Source organism: Dermacentor silvarum, chromosome 1 (genome assembly GCF_013339745.2).
Source record: "Dermacentor silvarum isolate Dsil-2018 chromosome 1, BIME_Dsil_1.4, whole genome shotgun sequence".
Taxonomy (NCBI): domain Eukaryota; kingdom Metazoa; phylum Arthropoda; class Arachnida; order Ixodida; family Ixodidae; genus Dermacentor; species Dermacentor silvarum.
In genome coordinates this window covers 77,072,289-77,094,809 of record NC_051154.1, presented here as the reverse complement: position 1 = coordinate 77,094,809, position 22,521 = coordinate 77,072,289, and the positions used below count along the sequence as shown (strand labels likewise).

General features: G+C 49.7%; 1 protein-coding gene across 4 annotated transcripts in view; it reads left to right on the top strand.

The window, feature by feature from the left end:
- The window catches only part of LOC119430934 (BTB/POZ domain-containing protein Tiwaz), a 97,734-nt gene extending 76,878 nt beyond the window's left edge, over positions 1 to 20,856 (top strand). For all 4 annotated transcript variants that reach the window (XM_049670063.1, XM_037698408.2, XM_037698412.2 and 1 more), the window contains exons 3-4: positions 9,813 to 9,977; positions 19,805 to 20,856. In XM_049670063.1, coding sequence (XP_049526020.1) covers positions 9,813 to 9,977; positions 19,805 to 20,534 — 895 coding nt within the window. In that variant the 3' untranslated portion in view covers positions 20,535 to 20,856. The remainder of the gene's footprint in view (positions 1 to 9,812; positions 9,978 to 19,804) is intronic.
- Positions 20,857 to 22,521: the final 1,665 nt, after the last annotated feature.

The window sequence follows — 22,521 nt, the reverse complement described above, 5'->3', positions numbered from 1 at the left end:
TCAACTTTGTCGCACCTCGAGTCATTCGTGTGCTACGCTGGAAGAGCACAGTGGTGGGGGACGCCTGCCTTCGTCCATTCAACTACTGCGGAAAACACTGTTCAGCTTTCAAGACCGCTTCACCTGCCCCGTTTCTACTCGGTCTCGATATCCGCCACAGACGGTTGCGCCATTTCGCTTGGGGACCAACAAAAAACAAATCCGAGCGCTTGGAGTGGCTCCCCTCGTACTTCCGACTGATGAAGGATAACGCGGCCGGCAAAAGTGACGTGTTAATTAGAGAGTGCGAGGCTTTTTTTTTTTTTTTTTCAGGGTAATGAAGAGAAGAGAGCTGTGGAGGTTATAGCCGTCCCCAGGAGATTCTCGGTTAAAAAAACCCAGTTGATGTAGCAGGGAGGAAGTGGAAGAAGAGTGAGAAAATAGAGGTTATGGGCATGAAAGGGAGGAAAGATAAATGGAGCTACATCAAAGTGCTACTCCGAGTAACTTGACTGGGTATCGAGCCCTGAATACACGTCGCGTGGCAACGGGGAGGCAGTTATCGCAATAAACCCTTCGGCAATGCCCAGAAGCAGTTTTGCAGGACACTGCGTGTGACCACAAGAGTAATGGCAGTGGCCTTGAACTCTTGAGAGGACTGCTATGACGTACTATATACAGCAAGCGGCGTATCTAAATATGATGCGCCTTTCTGATACTTTTTTGTCTGGAGCAAGTGGGCTCATAGAGAAAAGAGAAAATGTTGCGCGAAAGAAGGAAAGGACATGGTGCTCAGGAGTCGACGAGCGCTACGCTTGCAACTAAGTGTTTATTAGAAAAGAACGCCACGATTATAGATTATAATATTATGGCCAAAGTCTGGCTGTTTGGCTGTTTGGCAAACAATTATAGCCAAAGTTTGGCTGCAGTATAAATAAATAAATTAAACGGCTATTCAAGCTACTTTTGAACCACCTGTGGGCAGTATAGTTTTCCGGTATTGCTCTCCACCTCCTACCACGCGTAAGATATAAGAAATATAGTTCTCGGGATTTGTGCGGAAGTTGTAATGTCCTACTGTCAACAGTAATCTTCAACAATATTAGGGTTTACTGCTCGTGTGGACACTGCAACAGTCTCGGTTCTGCCACAAACGTGACTCTGTTAGCGCTCGGCGAATCTCTGTGGTCTCCCTCTCAAACAATTAACGAGCCGAATTTGCTACTTAGCTTTGGTCATGTGAAGAGAGCCGGCGTCATCATTATAATCAGCAGCAGCTTATGTTTATGTCCACTGCAGGACGAAGGCCTCTCCCAGCGTGATTTCCAATTACCCCTATATATATCTTGCGCTAGCTGATTCCAAGTTACGCCTGCAAATTTCCTGGTTTCATCATCCCCGCCTAGTTTTCTGCCCTCCTCGACTGCGCTTCCCTTCCCTTAGCATCCATTCTGTAACTCTCCGCCGGTTATCTACCCTATACGCATTACATGGCCTGCCCAGCGCCATTTCTTCTTCCCAATGTCAACTATAAGATATCGGCTACCCCCGTTTGCTCTTTAGTCCACACTGCTGTCTTCCCTTCTCCTAACTAACGTTTTTCGTTCAATCGGTCATTGCGCGGTCCTTAACTCATTCTCAAGCTTCCTTGTTAACCTCCAAGTTTCTGCCCTATGTCATAGTACCGGTGGAATGCAATGATTGTAGACTTTTCTAAGCTGCCAGACATGCTTTGTTAATCCCTGCCGTATGTGCTCCAAGCCATTTTTACTCTTCTGTAAGTTTCTGAGAGCCACCGTAATCAGTATTATTTGGCCAATGACCGACGAAAAAGTCACGTGTCTTCTGATTGTCGACGTTACGTTTCGCTCCCCCTCTACCATTCCGCTGTCAGTCTCGTGCTGTAGTTCCAGAATCTTTCGTCTCCGCCTGTTTGAGGGCCAGCAGAATTCGACCACTACTTTCCAACGCATAACTTGGTCGCCGGCCGCTTCTATAGGGGCAGTCGGCATATAATGTTCGACGTCGACGACAGTCGGGGAAACCCAAATGTTGCAACCTCGGCTATTCAATCTCGTGGACGCTTTTAGTTATGCCTGCCCGTTTTATGCGCACACGCGTGTAAGTTCCGTAAAGTTTGCGTGCGTACTACCTATAGCGCGCATGGGCCACGTATTGTTCGTATGGGACATCGCATTATCGCGTCATCATCTTTGCCATCTTCCCTCAAGCTGAAGCGCTATAACGAGCTACAAGCATGAATCTTGATTCAGCCCACTCTTTGACCTTTTTATATATTAAAAGCCCAAGTTCTTCCTCTCCATACCTCACGACGCACCGCTTGAACGTCTCCCTTCGCCGTTCTTTCAACTTGGCCTGTACCATCGGCGCGGGCAGCCCCGTGGCTGGCGAGTCGGGTATATCTTCATCATTCCTTTTTCTTTTTTTTTTCCTTCGATGCTCTCGTTCCATCCCGGCCCGCGCACAATTTACGAGAGGAGGGGGGCAAAAGCAGCCCACGAGCGATGGCGGCCGCGCGCCGATTGCGTGGTCGAAGCCGGCTCGAGAGCGTAAAAGCGAATCTGCCCTCGGGCGGCGACATACGCTTGCATTCCGCGCCGGGGCCGCCCGGGGCGCATTCCGAGTCGGCCGAAGCGAACAAACATGCGTCGCGGCGGCCGATGCGCGCCCCGAGGCGGTGCCGGGCAGCAGCAGCACGGCTAGCCGCCGGCTGTGCCTCCGAGCAAGGGTTTCATTTGCGGGCCCGGCAGTCTCATGTCCGCGGGACCCCTGTGAGCGCGCGCCCCGGAGGCGCACTTTCTCCCGCCCGAGGGGTGGGAGCTCGACTGCGCGTGAGGGGGCGGCAGCAGCTGACTGCTTTCTGCCGTATGGGTTCAAGCCACTCTCGGCCCCCGATGATGATGACCAAAGCTATGAAGGGCCAGCGAACCCGAGACCGCATGCCGTATACCCTCTCCCGACGTGGGCGGCTCGCATTCTCGTTATACGGCGGCGTGGGCGAGCTACAGAACAGGGAAGCGCGTCGCCTAACCAGAACCAGCTCTTGACACGAGGTTCGCTTGATGGTATTATGCGGGTGTGGAGGCAGTAGCTAATAGCATCGTTGTTACACGGGCGACGTGTCTGGCGGTGCTAGCTGGGGAGTAGTGTCTATTATATTGCATGGGAAAGTGGTTGTCGGCTGTGGCTGGCGTTTTGCGCGCGTACAACCGTTCGCTCTAAGGCGATACTACTTGTAAGGCCGCGGAAGTGGTTAGAGCAGAAGCCCCACACAGTACACTTTCATACTTTTGTGACAGCACTTTGCTGGTTGACTCGTCTCGGTGTCAGCGCGAATTCCGTGTGGACAGAGCTGTTGCCGGCCACGCTTGTCAGGCTACACTTTCACGAACCAGAATAGATGTGCGATTTGCCACCTCGTAATAAATGGATGGAAGACGGCAGTAAAGACGAGAAAGACAAGCGAAGGTGCAAACTGTTCGTGCACACGCGGTGACGTGGCTGACAATGACGCGCACACACATGCGCAGACGGACACGCACGGGCGCGCACACACCAGCAGTGGCTTTCGAGACACTCGAGCCGACGTCGGTTGGAACCTGGGTCCAAGAATCCTGTTTTCCGCGATGGGACGCTTGTCGAGTGCGTCTGTGTGACCAAAACCGCCCTGCGCGTTGCCAGAGCGATGTCCTTCGCGCGCTGAAGCGACGGCAAGCCTGAAGCAACATATTCGCCATTAATATGGAGATGCTTCTCAAAGAGAAAACGCTGGATGAACGCAACGTGCCCTCAGGGCGCGTAAAAATGGACCGCCCGAAGCTTCTATCGATCAGCTCCGTGTTTACAGACGCGCTTGCCTGTGCCGACACGTGGGCGAGTGTGGCGCATTCGCTTCGTTACGCCTGCTTAGCCCAGCCTTTGTATATCCAAGCTATATATACACAATATAAAAAGATTTATGCGCTCGATGGAAAAAACGTGCCGCTATGAAGGTTGCCGCGGAAATGCCGCTTTCCCGGCGCAGTCATCAGAAGTGCCGAGTTATCTATAGAGCTGTGAATGGACGTTGTCACTATTCGCGAATATTTCTCAAAACTAAGTCCTTCGCGTTGTCTTTGAACTCAGCGCAGATCTGAAAGTTATCGGCGTCATTTTAGATGACTAATTGAAATGAAGCGTAACAAATTTTGGGGATATCGCGGGCTTTCCTGAGTTAGTGGAGGATTTTTCAAACGAGTAACTTCAGTCCGTCCGCCTGAATTGCAGTTCTATTGAACTGCGGTTTAATCGCGGCATCTCGGGAAAAATTTAGTAAAACGGATCTGCTAGACGCTGCTCATCCATATCTTCCACTAGCTCTTCGCGATCGTATTTCAAAATTTTGGTCTCAATCCTACGTTTTAAAGCGAAGCTTTGTACCTCTACCAGCCAAGGGTCTGTCGTGTCCGTCGCTGTAAGCAAAAAAAAAAAAAAAAACAATTGCAGGTATAGCAGTATAGCTTACTTGAATTCAGGCATTCAGCGTACGTACAACTAAGCACTCGTTTTCGCAAGAAAAACCACAACAACAAGCTTCAAAGTGATGAGCCAACATGATGGATGATAAGGGCTGCGGGCAAACAACGGAAACAGGCTCGGCGCGGTCCGTAAGATTAGATTGCAGCTGTTGCAAAGCTTACACAGCTGCTTGAAAGAGGGTTGACGTCATTCGAAACCCTTCCAGCCTAGTAACTGGTTCGGTTCATTTTCTAGACTACCCCACTATGGGGTAGTCTAGTAGTGTATATCACACCGATCATAAAGCAGTCGTGAACATTGTTGTGAAGTAAATAATAATAAAGGCCCTGGTTAAAGTTACGTTGTAGTGTGTGAAATATCAAGTGCGCCGCAGTCACCGTGAGGGTGGCGTAAAAAGCTTCGCTTTCCAACCACCTTCACAGGGTGGATTGGCGGGCAATTTTTTTCTTTTCGCGTACATTTACATGGGTCTCATACGCTCGCCATTGTCTACTGGATCTTCTCACGCAGTCTACTTACCAGGGACCGTATTTATTGGCCTTTCATTCCATTTTTTATTCTTCTTTTCTTATCAGCCATCGCGCCGAGTGACCGTTCCCGAGTGATCGTTACAAAATATGGCCCCGGGATTACATTTCCCGCCCTCTCCCGGACCTACACTGTAACGTTCATGACGAGCTAGTTACCGAAGATATTTGCGAGCTTGTACTGTTGCGCGCGAAAGAAAGATGAGGTGAGGTTAAAGAACACAAGTCACGCGCTAGAGCGCTATAGAGCTCTCGTTTCGCAGAAAAAAAAAAAAAAAAAAAAAAACGAGAAAAACGTATTCTTTTCAGGATGGCGTGCGTGTAGCCATTCAGCTTCAACGCCCTGAGCTGTGTCAATTCCGCAGAACGAAGTGTGTATACATGAATGCTTCGTTCCCGCCGCAAACAGCAGGCTGTAATGATGGACGGGCAAGGAAAAGTGCGCGTGCTGCATCTGTGTCTCAAGCAAACCCGAACGTTTCTCGCTCCCCCTTTCTCTTCGAAGCAGCACGCGGTGGTGGCGAACGCAAAAGCGCCTCTCGTCCGTATTCTTCCGTGCCGGATTACGACTGCAGAATGGAGGAGGAGCTCTCCGCTGGTTCGCGCGGTGTGTATAAGAAGGCCTAGACTAGTCTTTCCCTTTTGTTGTTGTATTTTTTTTTCCTTTCTCTTCGAACAGTTCGGTTCCTACCACCTCCTTGCTTGAATCTTCGACGAGTGCTTATCGCTGGCCGTGCTGTGCTTATGCGGAGCACGACGAATGCGACATTTCTCGGAACGAAAGCCAGCTCGCACGAACGCGCGCGCGCGCTCTGCTGCCTGCCAGCGGATACACATACGCTGCATGCGCAGCGGAGGCCGCCCGGGTTCGTGAGAGCGTCGAGAACGGGGCCGGCGGGCGGGACTTTTTTTTTTTTTTTTCTTCGTCGCCCATACCAAAGTCCTTCCACCCATACTGTACCTGCGCGATCTCGCGCTGCCAGCCACACAACGGCAGCAGCACGTTTGAAGGGCTTCGCGGAGTTCTGCGAAACCGCGACATCGGTCAGGCGTGTGTGCAGTTTGTTCGCTACGAAAAAAAAAAAAAAAAAGATAGAAAGAAAATAAAACCTGTTTTCGTCCTCGCGTCTCACCCCCGTCAGTCGCATCCATCTTCGAGCCATTATGCAAACAGAGGGAAAGCCGCGAGTGATCGTCACCGAGGCACATGCTGTCGTCTCCGGGCGCGTGCGAAATCCAGGCAGCAGCCGTGGCGGCGACGGCCTCGTCGTCGACCGGCTCATTCGTCAAGGCGCCCCCGGCGCGTAGCTATTCTTCGTCATGATTAGCGATACGTTATCGAAAACAAGGCTTCCGCGCGCATGCGAGCCGGGGATGGCGGCTTACGCCTGACTTGGCATCCGCCTGGCGGCGACCCGGCAGTAAGTACAGTCGACGCCGCCGTGTAGCGGCTTCGCCGAGACCAACTGCCATGAATCATTTACGCAGATTGTGGCATTGTCTGGCTCGGAATGTCTGTTCACCGGCTGTCACGCCTGTTTATGTACACGGAACGGGTACGTGGATTGTGCGCGCAAGAAAAAAACAACAAAGAAAACTATAGTTTCTCTTCCCAAAGCCGTATCGCTTGCGTCGGGCCGGGAGGATGGTGCGTAACGTGCTCTTCGCACACGTACAGACCCGCTCACTGTTGTGTGAAGCGAACGAGCCGTCCACCGGAGCTGGTTGCTCGTCCGCTCTACGCAGAAGTGAACTGGTCTGTATACACTTTAGGCGGTGGTGTTAAACGCTGTCGTTCGACAGCAGTTAACATCGACACGAATTTGTTTCGAACGTTAAATTCACCTCAGCTTTATTCTTGTGTCACAAAACAGAGATACGCGCGATCCGTTGAATTTGTTTAGGCCGATGATAGTAGGGGGTGTGGCTAAAATGTGCGTTCATGCAAGTAAGAAGCAAGATCCTTCAAGAAGTAGACAAATCAGCCTGGAACGTAGTACCTGTAATAGTTTCCAAATAAGCTAAAAAAAAGTCATCATAAATAAAGTGACTGGAAATTTCAGGCATACCTAAATCGTACGTACATTGTCAGCAATGGTGCGGAATGTCATTAGTGTACTTTGTTTTAATCGCTTGCTTATATCCAGTATCCGCTTGGCGTTGAAGCGCTCTCGCTGTATATAATTCATGCTGGCGCTGGCTTCGTGACAATGGGATCTGAACGAGTGCAGCGGTTCGCGGATATTTCTGTAGACGCAAAAAGGGAGAGGAAGAAAATGTTTAGTTTAACCTCGATATAATGAACGAGGAAATAACGAAGTATCGGATACAAAGTATTGTATGTAAAATTTGGTTGCCCCTGCTTTATTTTAATTAGTATTATGTTATAACGAGACCTACAACGTGGTGCTCGGTGTGGTGTTGGTTATAGCGAAGCACTTTTGCTTGGACGAAACACGAAATATATAAGCTAACAGTAAATAATAATAATAATAATAATAAAGCCTGCAAGATCAGTTCATAACTGCTCTCTTGAGTCATTTAATTCACAAAAATGTATTTTCAGGTGCTCGCGTCATAACGGCAACAAACGCGGCTTATCTTGTGCGACAGCTTGATTACTTTGTTACTTCGTATAGCAGCCGCAATGCCGATGCGGCTGCGCGTTGCCTGTGGAAGGAAACAATCGGCAGCGCCAGTTTATCGTGAGCGCGTTAATTAATTAAATCATTATTGTTAATGGTTAATAGAGTTGATCGGGCAACCCGCAAAGGAAAAACGCCGTACTTGCTGGTCGGCTGAACAACTCGCTTGTGCGTAGTGCTTTTGTGTCTGCAAACTTGTCACCTCTGTCTTACCTGTACTGTATGGCTGCGAATAAAAATTAGTTTTTCTTAGCGCACCTATAGCATTGTTTGTGTATCCTTTGTTCCGTCGTCTGTGCTGTTTGTCCTGTTGAACGAAAATTAACTAGTCCAGCTTCGAACGCTTGTGAAGTGGATGTGCGCATGGTGCTTTGTTTACTTCTGTGTTTGCTTTCCACGTAATAAAAAAAGAAATAATAAAAAAATATCCGCGTTGTGGCCTAGTTGTGAAAGCAGTGGGTTTTCCAACGCCATCTTAGCCGGATTCAGACTCTAGGTGCCCCAATGGTGATTTTTTTCTTGTTTACAGCGAATAGTTAATTGCGTGAACCGTCCGTTTTCACCAGATATGCCTCACCATGGACTCCCTCACCCATTGACCTCTCCCGCACCTCATGATGCCGTGCTGCGATTGGTCGGGCCCAGAGCCCTCGCCCTCCTTAGTTATCTTCAATTCCTACACTTCACTGGATATGACGATGCCCTCGGGGCCGCCGCCATATAAACGGACATTATAGAGCCCTACAGGACGGCGTAAGAAGACAGTTAAGATTAAATGCGTTATTTTTTTATTTTATTTTTTGTGCTATCTGTCCAAGGGTAGCGATTTACTTTTTCAAGCTAGGGCTCAACGACTGCGTACTAAGTGATAAAGGCAAAAGAAGGCAAAAGTTTGACCGTTCTGGTGATATTTGCCGCCGGCGAAATGATGGATGATATTTTAATACGCTGTAATTCCCTTCAGCCCCAAGTGGACGAGGCAAGCGCATTGGCCCAAAAAGCAATTGGATTTTGAGGCCGCCATAGCGAGATTAATAAGCAAACAGTAGATATCGTCAGGAGGAGGCTTGGTGATTGATGGCGAAGGATGACAGCAGAAATGTTTTAGCGCGTGAAGTTGATCACACAAAGGTTCCTTTGTAACAAGGTGACACATGTCCCCACCCGGACACAGAGGGGCAACCTCCAAACATCTGTCCATCCCCCGAAGCCTCGGCAAATGCTGTGGGAACCGGTGGGAACTCTCGATGGAACGGTCTATGGAGGCTGTTCTTGTTCCTCCCCGCGCGGTACCAGTTATCTGCCTGGAGGTTGGCTTCACTGCAGGAGCAGGAGGCGTGCGGAGAAAGACACACTGCGGGTTCAAACACTGAGGCGGAGGGCTAGGGCGGCTGTTGCAGCGCACGTTCTCCTCCGAAAGAAGCATGGAAGCATGAACAGTAGTTGTATTAATTACGCGATAAACTGCGCGTCAAGGACATAGTGCTGTAAGTTGCGCCTTCACATTGCAGTCGCATTTCACTGCCCCCAACATTGGGCGGCTCGTGCGTCGAACAAACGTGTAGGCAGGTGGTCTGACTGTCAGTTACCGGTTTGGGTGACAGATAAATATGGCGGCTAACGTACCACAAAGGTCCTGCCGCGATAATCATGTACAGTCAGTCAGAACCTTGCAGAAGTATCTATTTCCTCGCGGTATTTGACAAACCCGGGTAGCCTGGATTCTATAATAATAATGTTCGGCCGACTGACACGCGAATCGAAAGGCCTACGCTTGTCTGCGTATTTTTGACAACGTACAGATAATTTGCACAGTTGTTAATTACGAGGCGCTGGTCAATCTTGCCGATTGGCGGATCCCTTTACAACTAATACAGCGGGCTTTGTACGAAAGTACGCCGTTTCAACTCGACTTGAAGACACCGTGTTTCGCCGTCGAAAAAAAAAAAGAAAAAAAATCTACACAAAAATTTGTTATCGGTAAACCACAAATTTATAACACTATAACGTCGCGAGAGTATTCTGGTTGCTAATGAGTGCATATGGCGGACGTCTGTGCATGCTCTTGGGCGTGTCCCAAGCCCTTTGTGTGATCACCTTTGTGCTTGTCCTCTGCCTGCAGGAGTTGGATGGACCCGAAGCTTATGCTGTCCGCCTCGCCGGACACCAATTTCAGTCCTAAGATCTCCGGCATTCCTTGCGTCGCCGCGGCGTCGCGATACACGGCACCCGTGCACATCGATGTCGGTGGCACAATCTACACCTCGTCGCTGGAGACACTCACCAAGTACGTTCCTCCGACTAACATATATACCGGCCTCGGCTGCGTATTTTCCACCACAGCTAATGATTAGAAAAAAAAAGTGATAAACGAGACAAAATTAGTCTTACTGGGGCAGCTTTTCGGGAGACGTGAAACATGAGACGTAGCCTACTCTGAAATGTATTACACGCACGCATGCCCATATTAACGGATTTTCATTTATAATGCTAGGCAGTGAAGGGAGCGGATTGCAAAAATGGTCGTCTTTCTTTCTTTCTTTTTCCCCTTTGATTGAGTGTTATCGTATTATTTTTATTTCATTTCTTGAACATGTACGCTCGCAACTGGCCCGTTAAATTTCGCCGTAGTTCTCTTACGCGATGTTAGCGAAATAGCACTCGATGTTTCGTGCCTTTAGCTTTAAAAAAAACGCGCTGCAACCATTCAGCACTAGCTATTTTGACAATTCTGGACGTACGCATGTTATACGGTGTGCCCTGCGGTAGATCACTCATGCTAATGTAAATGGGGACACCCATATAGCCAATTCATATCCTTTCGTAGCGCCCATGGCGTCTGGTTCTTTGGTGTTTGTCGTCGTCGTCCTGTTGGCGCTGCAATGGCTTCGTCAAATCTTAACCGACTCGCCCAACAAGTTATATATTTTCCTCTGCTGAAGAAATTGTTTCTATAGGCTACACGGATAACGACGAAAAAAAAAAGCAAGAATCACTCTCCTCGAAGAGTGGTGATGCAATAAGCTGACAAATACATCAAACTTCTTGTGAAAAATAGGCTCTTGATTTCGGTCTCTAAAATTAGGTCACGCACAATGTCCTGTCTTTTCTTTCACTTTTTTTTTTGCCATCGACCTTTCTTTCAATCTCCTGTAAACAAACGAACAAAAACGTACAAAAACAATAAACAGGGCAGTTGTAACAGCCGTGGCGACTAAGTTGACAAGAACTGCGAAATGCGTACAGATAGAAAGCTATGACAGCTGCAATTCGGGGAGAAGACAAAGGCGCGGCAAACAACCATCTTTGGAAAGATGTATTAACTGTTTTACTTCGTTTTCTACTCCTATATGACAGGCAATCGGCGGTTGACGTGGCCACGAACGTTCGTCGAGGCGGACGGGGGGCGCCTCTGGTCAGTTTCGTCCCGACAGATGAGTTCGATTACGCGTTCGCGAGGGAGACCGTTTGAGCCGGCTTTGACAAACGAGCGATCATCGGGCAGAGTTCAGGGCCGCCCGAGAATTATCAATGAATAGTTTTGCCGCTGCCGGCCGAAGCAAAAGAGAAAAATGAGAAAGTACTGAAACAACGCTTGCCGGCGTTTGGTCGCTCCGGGGCGAACCCGCATACCATGTATGCCGCGAGTCTGCGTTAACACGAGGCAAAGCAAAAGTGAAGAGGGGCGGCGGCCCCTCGAACTCGGCAGCCCCCAGGGCAAGCCGCGGAGGCAGGCGCCGACCGCATTCATTAACAGCGGCGCAGCTCGGATGGCCGCAGGCGAAAGCGGCCGTCTCCGGGACCGGATTAGGAGACGTCTCCGCGGGGTGTCTCCACCGGCGCCGCTGCTTTGATCCCGCGGTGGCTAGGACCGCGAGGTGCGCGGAACCCCGGCCCGCGTTTCCTTCCGGCGACCGGCCCTGCCGGCGCCGCTGTTTCTGGCTGACACGACTATATATACCGTGTAGTAGCAGCGCCGATGTCACTCGACTATGCTCCACCGTAGGCGCAGCTTCAAGACGTGGCCCGTGTTTCACAATACTTTCACAGAGACGAAGCTGTCGTAACGACCCCTATTGTTGAATCGCCTGTTCGTAACAACTTTATTCTCTGTTGTTGTTGTTTTTTCTTCTCTCGGCGCAATGCAGTTAAGAAACAAATTTCTTGGCAAGAGTATTGTTCTTCCATCCAGAGTATCTTTTTTTTTTTTTTTTATCGATGTAGGCCTCTGTTTCTCTGCATTCCACCTTTTCCTTCACCATGACTGTGTTGCGCGTCTTTTAGACGCAAATTATACGCAGTGCAGCGGTCGCTTACGCAATAGTCAGGTACGCTCGTCGACCCCAGATCCACTGCGTGCATGCTGTTTCCTGAGAGCTGCTTTGGACTTTGTATAAACGACGAGCCTCACCGTTAGCGTGATTAAGGAAAACCTGTACTGCAGGGAAGCTGACCTTGGAGTTATGAAAAAGGAGCAAGGAAAGAAGGGAGCGTTTTCCGTTCAGTGCGAATATGAAATCAGCGCGAAATATAAATCGGTAACGGGGAAAACGAACGCTTGGACAGGGTTCAGTGATCTTGAAATCACTTGCGAATGCCAAGAAACGTGTTCATTCCTGATACAAAACGAAAATCAGCTTTATTTATTTACCAGAAATGTTTGTGTACCAAAGCGACACTCCCAGTGCATGAGTGCTCTAGTCGTATATTCCGCACATCTTTAGCACAGCCGGGATGCAACAGGAGATCCAGAACACGGCAGCTCTGGTCACACCGTCACGTAGTCGTACCGCGCGCGACCGGAACTGACTACGTACCATGTACCAGTGTTGCTATCTCACCTACAGTACTCGTCTTAAACTGCTCTCTGAGCAGCAGGGGAGCTTAGCAGCTCGAACACAGTATAAAGTAGTCCACCATCACGCAAGGCTCCAACGACAGCTCTTGTGGCGTGCGCAGCTTTCTCTCTTGGCGACTTGCTGTACGCTTATATGGGGCACCCGTTATCGACTTAAGTACGGGGGACGTATAGTGGAGCACGTGAAGAAAGAAAATGCAGAAACCATCGATGATGTTTGTCAATGTAAGGGAATAGCCCTAACGAACGAACGAACGAACTTTGCTTAGTACGACCATCGACCACCACCGACCAAGGACCAACCACAAAAACGACCAAAAGAACCAAATAAAGCTAGTTGCTTTGAAAACGCAGGTGGAAAATCATTACGCGACGGTTCTTGTAGTGCAACACAAGGGAAAGTCAATGTCCACCTGAAAGTATTATTATTATTATTATTATTATTATTATTATTATTATTATTATTATTATTATTATTATTATTATTATTATTATTATTATTATTATTATTTGATTTGTAAACATATACACAGGAAAGAGAAAGCGAGGAGCAAGGCTGGCAACTGCCACCAGAAGGGGCACAACGCCTGCCTATACTCTTCGGAAAGGACGAGAGAAACATAGAAGTATAAAGATATGACAAATCTCAAAGAATAAAGTACAACATACAGTAGGGCCCGTCCCTGCAGGTCAAGCTACTAAAGAATGTAAAATAAAAGAAATAGTTGCTGGGTTACAAACGTGCCCCTAAGTTCGTTGCTTCTATAAAAGTAAAGAGAGCGCGATGAGCTTGATCACGTCGAGACGCACAACCACTGAGGTACAAACATTCGTCTAGTGTCGTACACCGCAGGCCAAGGAGATGATAGTCCCTCACTAGCGATATGCGTTGCGCACTGAAAGCGGGACACTCTAATATGAGGTTCTGAAGTGTCTCACAGCCACCGCAAGACGTACACGATGGACTGGTCACACGTCCTTGTCTGTATAAACGTTCGCGCACGTTCACACAGCCAACCCTTAGCTTGAGTAGTTGCGCTCTAGCGCGACGAGGCAAGCCTCGACCGCGAACACGGGGCGGGAACGTTCCATTTTCGACGCGCTGGTCTGGATGCTGCTTGAGTAGGTGGCGACGAATCAGCAGACGGGGGGAGCGTCATCAAGCTTGCACAAAATGTCAGGGCAAGCACAGTTGTTACGAGTGCAAGTTGAAGCCAGTCGATCAGCCTCTTCATTTCCGGCGATCCCTACGTGCGAAGGTATCCATTGAGCAACGAGATACCCGACGTGATAAAATTTTGTTGGCAGAGTCAGTAATGCTGCGCACAATTGGGTAATCAACCTGACTGCGTTGTAATCTGCTAAGTGCAGCGCGGGAGTCCGTAAATATGACAGTCTTCGATGTGATTACCTCCTTTTGCACGTATTTCAGTGCAACATTTCAGTGCAACTGCTAGCTCCGCAGTTGTTGACGAGGCTGGATGGGGTATATGAAATATACGCCGTACTTGAGTCGAAGGGCAGAAAAAGGCTGCAGGGGCGCCTTGACCGTCGCTGTGTACAGATGCATCTGTAAATACTTGAAGGTAATCTATAGCAATCTGTCGAACATGCACAAACTGAATTCAGGAGCGGAATCTGGCTTCCTTCAAACTTCCTCTTTCGTAAAACATTCTCCCTGGTGCGGATTTCTGGCAGGATTTATTTAGCACAAATCGCGTAGAACGTATTTTCGTCCAATTTTGTGGCGTGGCATCGTCCAACGCAGAAAGGTCGATTCTACGCCATACGCGATTGCCGCGACGTTTAACTACTTCGGTCGAAGTCGTTTTTTTCCACGTGATTACCGATTTATACGGACACCCCCACTTCAGACGCGATAACAGCCTCGTTATCGCGCTGCGTGAAATGGACGCGCTGACGCCACGCGACAGTACACGACACCGTGCGGAAAATGCTTCGGAGATGGGCTCCCACGTGGTTGCCGCTTCAAGTGCGCCGCCACGGTTCAGACGTGCGGATCAAGCGGACGCGCGGCCGGGCGCCCAAGCACCAGTCGCGTGAGCGGCGACCGCCCATCTTTGAAAGGCTGCAATCAGCCGCGGCGCTCCGAAAGCGGTCATGATCGCTCGCGCGCGTACCTTGTCGCGGGCCGCTTCTCGTTCACGCACACCCGCCACCGCCGACGAAGAGCGCCGACGCTGCGCGACCGGTCGTCGCGGGGGCAATTTGCTTCTCGGCGTGACAACCGTGTCCCGACGGTCGAGCCAGTCGTCGCCCTTCCCCGTGTCACTCCGATTCCGTGCGGCAGGGTGGAGCTCGATGGGACGAAATAAAGCGCGAATACGCGTTATATAAATACGTCCGGGAATGCAGAAATGCATTCAGGAAGAGGAGCTGTGGTCTTCATGTTTCTCCGTTAACAATTAACCTTATTACGCCACAGAAAATCAGATCGAGTTTAGGAGCAATCTCCTAACTGGCCTATAGTGTCTCTCTTCGGTAGCCCTTTAAAGCTGTATTCATCGGGGGAGGAGGGGACATACATTGCATATTTAGCGTCGTTTCGTCTCCATTCGGCGTCATTTCAACAGCGTTATCCGCTTCGCAGATAGCCTGCCCGGGACGTGTTTAACGAGAGGCGACTGAAGCCTTGTAAACTGAAATGATCGTTCATGCGGCTTCCCGTATACCTTACGCCAGCCTTGACATCCTGAGATTCGGGCCAGACGCCTCGGGCAGGGTCGTGGCAGCCGTAGCGCGGCAATTGAGCGGTTCAAATGATCGACGACAAGGCTCTGCTCTGCGAAGCCGAGAAGGGGGTGCGGTCAATCTCTCTCCGATCATCGCGCGCTCACGACTTGGGAGCCGCGTCGCTGCGGGCGCCGGCTGTCGTCCCCGCTGCTGTCGACGTGCCTCCTCTCGGCGCGACAGCTCGGTTGCGTGTCTCAAGGGCGCGCTTGTACTAAAGTTTAAAAGGGGCGCACTTATAGTTAGACGTCGACAGACATTTACCACAAGAGATTCGTTTTCTCCAAATCTACTCTCAAAACGCTAGTGGGCCGTGCAACTGGGTGCACGTTAAAGAAGCCCGGGTATTCTTCAAAATTGATCCGGAGTCCCACATTATACGGAGTGCCTCATAATCAGATCGCTGTATTTCTGGCACGTAAAGCCCCAGAATTTGAAATATTTCGTCTTGTAGCGCTGCATATTTTTGTACGCAATTTTGTGCCAACTAACCCGCCATCGCGCGTTATACGGTAAGAAGTTGTGTGTGTGCTGACCAAGAGGCCAGGTGCGCCGATGGCGGAGATTGTGAACTCTATATATAAATGGGGCAATTTGGTTACATTTTTTTACTATATTAACGCTAATCGCGCCCGAACCGGTCATTTTACTTACTCTGCGACTGATTCTCGCTGCTTGTCTTGTCGAGCCCTACATTTGCGACTCGCTATACTTCACTCTGGAGGCACGAAAAACGCCTGTTTTTTTTAGGAGGCCAGATAGACACTCGGATCCCACGTACGCCAAATCCATGTAGAGTTACCAAAGAAGACCTTGTCCTCACCCCCCCACACCCCACCCCTTTCTTCAATATAGTAAACATGAAGTTAGCAGGTGCTATCGACTTGCATACAAAAGAAACGAATCAAATTCCGAGTTCCATGCCTCCGCACAGTCGCTAATTTTGCATCTCGGTTAGTTCGTCGGCTAGTTCTAACTTCCTACGTACTACATCTATACTGAGCCGCCTCCCACGCCATAGCGTCGGTGTTTCCCTTCCACCCGACTCAATGCATTGCCTTCGTTCGTGGTGTCTCTGTCACTACAAGAGGTGTCAGCATTCGCTGACACACGTATTCTTCTGGCCATTACGGCGCAGGCGCAAAGCTATGTCGAAAGTAGGCGACATTTGCATCGTAGTGTGTATATATTATATATATATATATATATATATATATATATATATATATATATTATATATATATATATATATATATATATATATATATATAAAATGTGTGTGTGTGTGTGTGTGTGTGTGTGTGTCTTGTGGGAAAAAAAGGAGCTCCATATAAATAAATTGATGCATCGTTGGCATGCGAGGGTGCTGTGATCGTGTTTGACGATGACGTTGTTGTCTATTCCCCGTGGAAGCGACCGCTTTTCGTCATCGTTGTATACAGTAAATATCTTAGTTTTGCAGTTCGGCCTTTGTCCCTCGTGTAACTCGTTTCGTCCCGTCTAAATTTTATGCCGATAAATCATGCTTCGCACTCCGCCGCAGCACGGGGGAAGGTCTCCTTTTCGGGCTGCACGCGGCAGTTGGAGGAGCGAAGCGCGCCATCCGCCGCGGTCGAGCGAACGCTGCGGCCGGCCGCATCTGTGAACGCTTTGCACCAGGGTAATTACTTAATAGGCGTCCAATTGCGCGCGGGCACCGGCAGCCCGACGAGATTAATGGCGGCCATTCGGAGGGTCTCACCGTCCTGCCCGCGGGATCCACGTGCCCGGCCGGCGCCCCGAGACGCGCCCAAGGCGCGACTGTGTTGCGCTGCTCCTCCTCCTCCTCTTCGCTTGGGCGAATGGAGCCGTCCTTTAGCGAAGGGAGCATGTTTCGTGATGTCCGGGGCCGCCTCATCGGAAGAGGATTTTCCGCGACTGGGCGCGCGACAGACCTCACGCTCGGCTCGGCCGCTCGGAGAACAGGAAGAGAAGGCCTGCCTGCGCGGACTGGAGCGGCGTCGCCGAGCGCGACGTGACGAAACGCGCGAAAGTGTTAACCCCCCCCCCCCCCCCCCCCTGGCTACGCCTGTGGGAAGTGTATATGTGCACGCGTGGTGAACTGGTCTTTTTTTTTTTTTTTTCCAGGCCTGAAAATGTTTTTCTAAGCCCATAAGGAGCCCGCAAAAACACTCGAAAGGTGCCACGTGACTGGTCAGGCGGCACTTTTTCGTGTTTTGCAGGCTTTCTTTTGAAACGCTTGGGAAAAAACTTTTATGTAGCACGTATTCAGCAACAGAAAGATGGATCGGGGATGTTTGATGATGGCTTACAATTTTCTGATTGGCAATTTTGATCTCATTATAATATGAGAAGTTAAATAATTAATAACTTATTATCTAATTAGGCAACATGAAAAGTCTGACTTGCTCCAAGCGACGCCAAACAACATTACCTTGGTTTCTAGCTTCGTGGGACACCCTGTATGTCGTTCTTATTTATTTATATGGTACGTTCGTCTATATTCAACTTCGAATGTTAAACAAGACGGCTTGTTCCTGGGAAAAAAAAAAAAAACCTTGTAAACACATGCCAGTTTTAAAAGAATTTTTCCGCAGACGGGATAACAAAAGGACACAAGAAATGTAATGACATTTTCTACGTGGTCGTTTCAAAGTGCTCCGTCGGCACTGCACAGTTGTTTAAGACAACATTTGGGCTGTAATGTGCGGGTAAACCGACTCTACAATGAGATAAAAGTGCACAAGAGTTCCCACGCTCAACTGCACGAGCTGAAATGTGCCTGTCCAGCGTAACAAAACAAAATCGCATCCCTGTCATCGCGTAAGCCTTGTTTTTGTCGATATTAGTGCAAGCAGGTAGGACGAGTACAGCAATTTTAAGGGGCCATGGTCTCCCAATTTTCTCATTGGTCCTGATCTCTCCGCGCACTTTAACCACGCTTTTCTCTCGGCTGGCACATCTCACTTCTCGGCCAAGCAATAGCGAGGAGGAGGAAAGAGAAAAGCAGAAGGCAGGGAGGTTAACCACAATAACGTCCGGTTGGCTACCCTACACCGCCGGAATGGGAAAGTGAACACAGATGGGAAAGTGGAACACAAAGATGAAGAAACAGCGAGAGTGTGCGCAGCTTGGTCTATATAGCGAAAATCATTCGTCTTTATAATCTTTAAAAACAGTATAATACGACAAGTCTGGATAGTGTGTGTAGGTTTTGTGCAATGCGACCCTTTCTTTCGACGCACGCGTTTCGATGCTCGAACGCTTGTGCGACTGCTACTTCAATCTGTCCTGGCCGTCGCCTTTGCCCCGTTCCCATGCGCGCATCTTTAAAGCGACGTGGGTAGCCGTCGCCGTTGTCTCAAGGTCAGCGCTTCCCAGTCTCACGTTTGTGCGTTGAAAGCTTTTCGCTTAAACATTACCGCGTCATGGGCGAAACTAGTGTAGCAAACTATCTTGCGCCCTCTGTTTTCTTTTTCGATACCTCTTTGCTGGGGAGGATAAAGTTTAAGCCCTTTTTAATAGCCACCGTCTGGCTCTGACGTTAGTCCTCAGGAGAGGAGTGGCAAACATGCCCCGCTCAGTGCGTGCTGAGCGGGGCCGTACCGAATTCTCGCGAGAAGACCACCGTATAGCTCATGAACGTCTTTTCTTTTTTTTTTTGTTCTCTAGAATAAATCGCCGCTACGACTCATTAATAGGAACCTGTTAATTTGGACCCATGGCAGGTCCAGTGGCGTTCTGTAGGGCGGGCGGCGCTTCCCATGCACCCGCTCATTACGCGATCGTCGACGCGCCCTTCCCTCCCGGTCTAGCGGAATTCGCTGCTAGGAAAGGGAGCCCCCCCCCCCCCCCCCCCCTCTGAACCTCGTGGGAACAACAGAGCCCGCGTTCCTAGGACTCTCTCCTCGAGAAAGCCGAGCAGTGACACAGGCCGCCACTGTGTAGGTACAAAAGCCGTCACTGTTCTCGTTGTTTTTTTTTTTTTTTTTGTTTTTTTTTTCGTGGCTCCCTTGCGTAAACATCGAGTATATAGAGGGCAAGTAATCAAGTGACATCGCCGACGGCGCCGTCTAACTAAAGCGATTCACAGCGCGATATGGCAGTGTATCAAGACGTTGGTTTCCCGTTGCGTGGAGTCGTGAGAGAGCAGCGAGAAATGACCTCACAGGAAGAAGCGCTGTGATGCTGTACTCGGTACTCGCAAGGCAACCGTGAACGCACGTCCGGACATGGCGCAGCGCCTGCCTCGGCAAGTGCGTCTTTCGCACCGGGGTTATGTGCGCATATCCCAGATTTATCGTGCCATGCGCAAAGCTCGCTGACAAAATCTGGCGTTTCACGAGATGTATTGTATTTAATGGGATACTAAACCTGCGAGGTGTCGGTCCTTGCCTAATGTAGTTCGGCGTAGCCCTTTTTACGCCTTCGAGATAGGAGCGTATATGAGCTGTGTCGGTATAATTACAGCGTGACGGACGAACCCTCCTTGTTTGTGTGCGCAGGCACCCGGAGTCCCGGCTGGCGCGCATGTTCAACGGCAGCATCCCGATCGTGCTGGACAGCCTGAAGCAGCACTACTTCATCGACCGGGACGGCAAGATGTTCCGGCACGTGCTCAACTTCCTGCGCACCAACACGCTGGCCGTGCCGGACAACTTCGCCGAGCTGGAGCTGCTGTACGAGGAGGCGCGCTACTACGACATCCCGGCGCTCACGCGGCAGCTGGAGGCTCTGCGCGCCCAGCGGCAGCGGCGCGCCGCCCAGCAGCAGGCGCCGGGCGTGGCCAGCACGACGAGCACGTCGCCGTCGCAGCTGAGCCCGGCGTCGGCGCAGCCCAAGCGACCCGACCAGACCAACCACTGCGACGGCCTGGTGGCGCCCTCGGAGCCCGACGCCGAGCGCTTCCACGACTCGGCCTTCCAGTGCCTGGCGCTCAACATCAGCCCCGAGATGGGCGAGCGCATCGTCATCAGCGGCGAGCGGTCGCTCGTCGAGCACGTCTTCCCCGAGATCTCGCAGGCCCTGATGGACGTGCGCAGCGGGGTCGCCTGGAACCAGGACACCAAGCACGTGATCCGGTTCCCGCTCAACGGCTACTGCAAGCTCAACTCGCTGCAGACCATCACGAGGCTGCTGAACGCCGGCTTTCGGGTGATGGCCTCCAACGGCGGCGGTGTCGAGGGACAGCAGTTCAGCGAGTACCTCTTTGTGCGCAAGAACCTGCCCGCCTGACGAGGCCCGGTGGTGACAGTGCGCGAGAGAACGGGGACGCTGCCGCAGGCCGGCGCCCCGGCGTAGTGGACCGGCTTTTACCTTCTTCTACCCGCTCCAAAAAAGAATGGGGTTCTCGTGGGAGCGGTGCGATACAGCCTCTCGGTGCCACATTACACACACACACACACACACACACGCACCACTGCGCGCGCTCCCTTGCCGCCCGTAGCGGGCCCGGGGCGCGCGCGCTCTGTAATACATGCTTCATCGCTGGAACACAAGCCTGTGTATCTTCGCTGTCATATGGCGGGCCACTCTGCAATAAAGATCTCAGACCGCATCACCCGGATTGCAACTGGTATGCATCGAAGGTGCGCCTCCCGGCGAGCGCGCATGGCTAGGGCCCCTATTGTCAGGTATAATTTTACCTGCTATTACATATGCGCTCATGACGTCTGTGTACATAATTAAAACTGCGGCGGTCGTAAACGATGTAAGCACGCCGTGGTTAAGAAAAAAAAATCTGAAGCACAAGCAATTCTTTCCTTCCCATGGCATGGTTATTACATGCAGTGTTATGCATTTGTACTCCGCTTAGCCAAACCCTTGAAATGAACTGTTTCTTCAGATCACCTCTCAAATAAAAAAAAAATAAATAAACGGAAGCCTCTAAACCTCCCGACAGCTCAGTTGCGTACTTAAGGTCAAAATAACGTTCTGGAATGACTGCTGTTTGGGAGGCTGTGGTGTACTAGGCTACATTATATATTGTCATGAACCAGGTGATATTGTTTTTGTAGAGTGTAAAACTTTTTTTTTTGTTCTTGTTCTGTGAAATCGTTAAGTGCTAAGTGGCAACTGGAACATCAGTGCCTTTAGCCCAGACATTTCGGGACGTATTTGTCTAAACTGGTCCCAAGCAAATATTTCTGCTAATGTATGACTTCACTTCTGATATGCTTCAATTACGCAATTCTGACATCTGCCAAAAAGTCATCAAATACAAATTTATTAACCAGAGTTTGTTGATTAGCTAATTGATTGCACTCTGATTTGTCTTGCAAAATAATGTCCGGCGCTTCGTGCAGTCCAGCTGCAGTGTCAGCCGTTGGCAAGCTTCGTCCACTGTAGACGGGAAATAAAATATTGCGACGCGCGATCGAACTCCGGTGAAATATGACGAGCAGTAGGACGAGATACGTGAAAACACCTAGCCACACTGAACTTTTTTTTTTCAATTTAAAAATACCTTAGAGCCCAACTGGGGCAAACAGTGTAAGTGGGGCGATGCATGAGAGGTATACATAGCAATAGCGAGTGAAAACACCTAATGTACACAACGTAAATAATGTGAGCGTGTTATCAATTGACGCAAACGCGAAAAATTGACAAACAGTAAAATACAGTTAGCATTTTTATAGTGAGCATACAATGAAGATACCATAACACAAGAAAGCCCATCCTTAAAGCACAAATAAGCACAAAAAAAAAATCGCCTGGCACAATATGCACAACAGCATCAATGTGAGAGTAAGCTTGCTAAAACACTGAGGAAGAGCCAGGACAAAAATAATAAATTATGACAGCCAAAAGCTTAAAAAATGATCCTGCACCATATGAAAGTTACGTTAGAACTACTTAAAGAAGAAAAAAAAACTACGAAGATATATTTCTGCTGATAAAGAATCGATTAGGCCATCACAGAATTTAGAAGCATTATGCTCATACACGACGTTATCTGTAAGTTCATTCCATAATCTGATAGCTCGTTATAGGGCCGATGAGTTAAATGCATCAGTATTTCCGTAAATGTGTTTAAGCTGATTACATTCGGTAATCTGCGTGATGACCGATTGGAAGGTTTAAAATGAACAGATGACGGGCCTACTACTGTGAACAAATTTGTGAAATAGTGGTAATGGGGCAGTGTCACGACGGACAGTTATTGGCTGAAGTGAAAGACCCAGCTTAATTTGTGTTATGCTTGATTGGAAGCTGTAGTTTA